This window comes from Carcharhinus amblyrhynchos, chromosome 2 (assembly GCF_965287045.1).
Source record: "Carcharhinus amblyrhynchos chromosome 2, sCarAmb.v2.hapA, whole genome shotgun sequence".
NCBI lineage: Eukaryota > Metazoa > Chordata > Chondrichthyes > Carcharhiniformes > Carcharhinidae > Carcharhinus > Carcharhinus amblyrhynchos.
Window position 1 is genome coordinate 81505969 of NC_137325.1, and position 6000 is coordinate 81511968.

General features: G+C 39.0%; 1 protein-coding gene across 1 annotated transcript in view; it reads right to left on the reverse strand.

Moving 5' to 3' along the window:
- The window catches only part of hepacam2 (HEPACAM family member 2), a 105518-nt gene extending 101317 nt beyond the window's left edge, over positions 1-4201 (reverse strand). The window contains exon 1 of the mRNA XM_080216815.1: positions 4068-4201. Within this exon, the coding sequence (XP_080072941.1) occupies positions 4068-4146 (79 nt within the window). The 5' untranslated portion in view covers positions 4147-4201. The remainder of the gene's footprint in view (positions 1-4067) is intronic.
- Positions 4202-6000: the final 1799 nt, after the last annotated feature.

Consider the following 6000-nt stretch of genomic DNA (forward strand, 5'->3'; position numbering starts at 1 on the left):
CAAAAGAAAAGGCTCACCATGGTGAAGTGAGTGATATGGTTGCAATAATTAAAATATAATGGAATGACTAAGAAAATATACCGTGTAATGAAAAATTCTTACTGTTTATTTAGGAATGCTTCCAAAATAAATTAAGTTGAAATGTTTGTTGGTTTCGTTTTTAGTATAAAATTGCAAATGAATTAACTCAGGTTTTAAGAAGGCAGTGATCAAATGTTGCATTCAGTGGAATTCATGATACTGTTGCCATTTTTAACTTTCTCTTATCTAATAAGGTTGAAAGTATAATTGTTCTGATGTGTGGTGCGTGACTTGCTAACACTGTTATTGTGGGCAGCAGGCAGCAATGAAACACTGAGTCCTATCCTGCTGAAGCTATCAGTTCCTCTGAAGCTTGAGTCATGAATGGTAGATGAATTAATTAAGCCATATCAATGTTGCCTGCAGTACCACCCAGAAAATGGGAATATCAAATGGCTGAAAAGTCATTTACAGTTTGAAGATTGCCGCCAGCATGTAATCTATTAGAGTTATCGAACTTTCTCCCAAATTCCACTGGTAAATCTCTAATGCTAATGCTCAAAATAAGTTTCTGTAATCAATTTATTCGTACAGACATCTGAAAGATAAAAATATTGATGGTATGTGGACTATCTTTGGCTTTTCCCATGCAAGAAAATTTGGGCTTGTGGAGAGACATGCAGACCAATCCTTTATTGACATATAAATTGGAAATGTTGATTGGTAAACAAACTGACTGAAACTAAAGAAAGAGACTAGGAGAAGGACGTTAAGAGAAACAAACAGTGGAAGAGATTTGGAATATCTTTCCAGTTATATTTTGCTCAATGAAGAAAATGTTCAGTAAACTATTAAATTAGGAGAATTTAATGTTTAAAATTTGCTAAATTATTTCACAATTGTCATTTAATGTACTGTGGCATTTTCAGAAATAACTTACATTTACAAACCAGTATTAAATATTGCTTTTTCAAATTTGCAGTTTTTGCAATATTGAAGCACATATGAAAAGGTAAACAATTTTAGCATTTATCACTTAATTCCACAGAAATTAGACAGATCAGAAATATGCAAACCTATTTAACAATATCACAACAGTGACAAATTGGGGATAATTTTCATTTTCATGCCTAGGTGGAGATCTAGTGGAGCTAATTCCCCACCCATTGTTCTCATCAGCTAAGTTTTATCCTAAATCAATGGGTTGAAAATTAAGTGTGTTTACAATCAATCTGACCTGCTCCGCCAGGTTGCTATCTAGACAATGAAGTTAAAATTTGCACAATGTTGCGAAGAGCCAAAATACATCCCAGGGATTTTTTTGGACTGTATGCACATGCCCCTGGGATGAATATGGTGTGCTCGCTACTAAACAGGCTGGATCAGTGATGGGCAGCCAAGGTTAGCGAATGGGCCACATAAGTGACCCTCCTTCACCTCAGTGGGCCACATTGCTGAAATCAGGTTTGTTCACTAACCATGACCCCATGAATAAGATTAGATACATATAATACACGCCAAATGTTTCATATTGAGTTATAGAAAATGTTTAATCATTTATATATGAATAGAACTATCCGTTTCAAATAGTAAAAACAAAAGAAATATTTACACTTATATTTACATGCAAAGGGAACACACAACTCTCACAGTCAATCAGCAGGCACCTCACTTCACTTGCTCTTGCTTTACACATGTATCACTTCAAGTGTAGAGGTAGGAAAAATCTGCATTGATGGAAATCAGCAGAATGTGGCAACTCTGCGTGTGGATAACGGTTAACAAAATATTGAATGGGCCACACTTAGAACCCAGATGGGTCACATGTGGCTCCCAGGCCACTAGTTGCCCATCACTGGGCTGGATAATCCAATCAAAATATCTGGTTGGGTTGCAAGTGTCATGCCAGGTTCCCTAAAACCCCCTTCCCTGGAAATCCCCACAGTTGCTCCCAAGGTTCCACCAATTATCCTGACTAGCTGGGATGCTCTCTGCCCTGCAAGTTGGCCTTCCATGTGACATGCATGCCATCAAATTTGACTTATATGGGTTCCCACTGAGGGATTGAATGCCAGAAACTCTTAATGTAGAAATTCTGTTCCCAGCTGGACTGCTGACCATGTTTGACAATGGGCAGAGAGGTTCCACCCCCCTAGACCAATCAAAATCTTTGACTGAAGGCTCCACATGTCATATTCAGGCTTCAACTCAATGTCTTGCCATTGTGGGGCCATGGTTTCATCATATCTAACAATCAGATTCCACCTCTTGTCTTTGATAACTCTAACTTATGCGCTTCCATCATGATTACTTTCTCATTTGCTTGCCTACTTTTTCACTCCTTTTGAGCTTGATGCCCCCTGCATTTTGGAACTCGCTTTTAGTTTCTCAATAATGAAGGAAGCTGATAAATTCCACCAATTACCCATTTAATCTCTAGATCTTACAGGTAATGATGCAACATTGTAAAATCCCTGGTCATCTTTGAATTTTCACTTATGGAAGGCTAGGAAAAAAATCACAGCTAATAATCCTGCACTTATTCTATGGTTTTATTTAAAGTTGCCACTTTAAAAACAGAACTATAATCTCAGGGTTTGACAAATTTCCCTATTAATCATTTTCTTGACATTTATTGTCCAATCACAAGAACACACTCTCAATTTATTTGGTATCCCAGTATGGCAGCGGTAACATAAACATACAAACTTAAAATATGCTGGTAGTGAAATTTGTGCAAATTCATGTAATAAAGAGAATTTGGAATTTATAATTATTTAATAGAATTCAATTGCTATAACCCAGTGAAACACACAGATATGATCCGCTCTGCGTATTCTCTCTTTGTTTCTCAGGTATTTCCTTTCTCAGTAGGATTATTAGCATTTTGTTAAAAGGTGGAGCGGGTGTACACATTGCCTACTGTCAAATAAGTTCCATTTTCTAATTTTAGGTAGTATCTGCTATGGAAAGAGCGAAAAACTTGCGTACAAGTTCATGATTTGCGATGTTTAATATCACTTTCCCACTTGGTTTTTGATTTGATTTGATTTATTATTGTCACATGTATTAGCAGACAGTGAAATTAGCCAATCCCAATGAGGGATTCTAATTCCAACACAAAAACCTGATTTTATTTTCATTTATTGCTCATCCCCAATTATCCTTGAACTGAACAGCTCACTGGGCCATTTCAGAGTAAACCACATTGCTCTGGAATTCACATGTAGGCCAGGACAAGTGAGGATTGCAGAACAGTGTACCAGGTGGGTTTTTTTGCGACAATGGTTTCAACCACTAGCCTTTCAATCCCAGATTCTTATTAAATTCAAATTTCACCATTACCCTGGGGGTGGGGGGATTCGAACCCAGGTCCCCAAAGCATTACCCTACATCTCTGGATTACTAGTCCAATGATACTACCTCTGCCCACAATAATCTTGATCAACTTTGTTCAGAAAGTTTTAAGGATTGTTTGGTCATTAGTAAAAGGTTGATTGAAATGGACCTGAAAGGGTTGAAGGAAGTTTTAATGCAATAGTGCCAGGTAAGACAGAAGGTATATCCAGATTGTGGAGCCTCTCGGGTCAACCGAATGACCAGCGTCGTAACAGCTCCTGTCCTGCTAACCAAAAATATTAAAGGCTCAGACGGTGGTTGATGCTTTGGGTAGCCTCCCCGCTATAGCATCTTGTTTAACCAGGGGCTGGCACTCAACTGAAGCAGAAATAATCCACCGATTTGGACCAACAGCCCATGAATGTGACCTGTTGGATCACTTTACCAACGAAATTCTTATTATTATTGGCTGGTCTCGTATACCAAGTGCAACTCCTCAGTGTGGGCTATCCCTAAAGGGCGATGTTGTCGTAACTTCCATTTGCAAGTAATTTTTTTTTCCCAAAAAAGTTCCAGCCAGGTACAAAGTCAGATTGGCTAGATTCAGCCCTTGGCAGAGAATCCCAACACCTGAGCTGTCGCTTAGTTTATCTAAGTTCAAAACTTTCTTTAATGATCAAACGCGAATCACCTTATGATTGTCTTACCTATTGCCAGGATGCATATCTCGTACAGGAGAAAATGAGTTTTGCAGCCAAAGGGATCCATCGAGGCATCGTGTCCCATAGAGAGCCTGGGTGATTTTGAACTGTGTTTCTGTGTTCAAGAGCAACTGGTCCCAGCTTCGTTTGACAGTGAAATGAGCCAATTCCTGGTTTGGCTCCGGGTGCTCAGCACACACGGAAAGAGCGAGAGATAAACATACACTGCACCTACCCATCAGTTTAACATCTCCTCCTACTTACACACCACAGCACTGACACAGACAGGAGAAATACTAATACTTCATAGTAATAAAACACTATCAGCATCGTACACTCGAGCACGGTTAACTGCAGAATTTATCATCTATACTTAGTATTATTGCGTTCGGTGTGTTTAAAGCGGAGTCGAAACCTTAATTCGCCACCTTGTTGTAATGGAAACGGTACTGAACTAGATTGTTCCTGTTAGTGCAGCTTAACACCTTTGTCCTTCGGATCAGTCCATGAGAAGGTTTGGACTGTTGGTGGAGGGTTAATACATCCTCTTTCTGCTAAATTTCTAGGTGACGTGCGAAACTGAACTGAACCGAAGGGGAACTCCTGACGATAATTTGGGGAATTGGTTTTAATCTGATTGTGAACTATAATCAAAGGAAGTCGAAAAGGGGAGAACTTGAAGCACAGAAAAAATGCTGCTTATATATTAACTTTACAATGAAAGCCGTTTACTTCATATCTTTTGAAAAGAGAACATTCCCAACACCAATAAGTGGTATATTTGTTTTAGCAGAAATAACACCCATACAGCTTCGGTTGCATTCATTACCAAACAGAACTACTCTGCACAGTAACTTTCCGCAGGTTTAACAGAACAAACAGGATCATGTATCAGGTATTGTAAACTTTGCTGAAAACAAGAGCTACCTTTTTAAAGTGAGTTAATAAATTTGAACTGCTTTAGTCTTAGAGTCATAAAACGGAATTTTCCAACCGGACTCACCCCAAGATTGGAAAATCTTGCCCAATGGACCTTTGCATAGTCCATGTCTCGCTCACTATGATTCCCTTGATGGACAGGATGGGAAATTACCATTCATAGAGTTTCACAGTACAGCAAAAGACCTTTGGGCCCATTGTGTCTGTGGGGATCCAACCATCAAAAACCTATCTATTCTAATCCCATTTTTTTAGCACATGGTCCATAGCCTTGTATGCTATTGTGCTTTAAGTGTTCACCTGAATGCTTCTTAAATGTTGTGAGCATTCCCACCTCTAACATCCATTCAGGCAGTGAGTTTCAGATTCCCACCACCCTCAAATTCCTTCTCAATCACCTGCCCTTTACCTTAAATCTATTGACCCCTCTATTTAGGGGAAAAGGTTCTTTCTTTCTACTCTAGTGTCCCTCGTAACTTTGTACACCTCAATTAGACCACTCTTCAGCTTTTTCTGCTTTAAGGAGAACAATCCCAGCCTAAAGAGTATGAAACTAGGGAAATGTTGCTGAAGCTGTAGAAGGCATTGGTGAGACTGCACCTGGAGTATTGTGCAGTTTTAGTCCCCTTATTTGAGGAATTTATTTGCATTGGAGGCACTGCAGAGGAGGCTCAGTAAGTTGATTCCAGAGATGAAAGGTTGTCTTATGAAGGGAGCTTGTACTGTTTAGGTCGAGACTCTCCAGAATTTAGAAAAATGAGAGGAGTTCTCATTGAGGTTTATAAAATGATAAAAGATAGTGACAAAGTAGACATGGAGAGGATGTTTCCTCTTGTGAGACAATGTAGAACAAGAAGTCATAGTTTTAGGATAATGGGTAGCAGATTTAAAACAGAGATGAGAAGAAACTACTTCTCTCAAAGGATCATGAATCTGTGGAACTTACTACCACAGAGTGCAGTGGATGCCAGGACATTGAGTAAATTAGAGGAGAAAGACA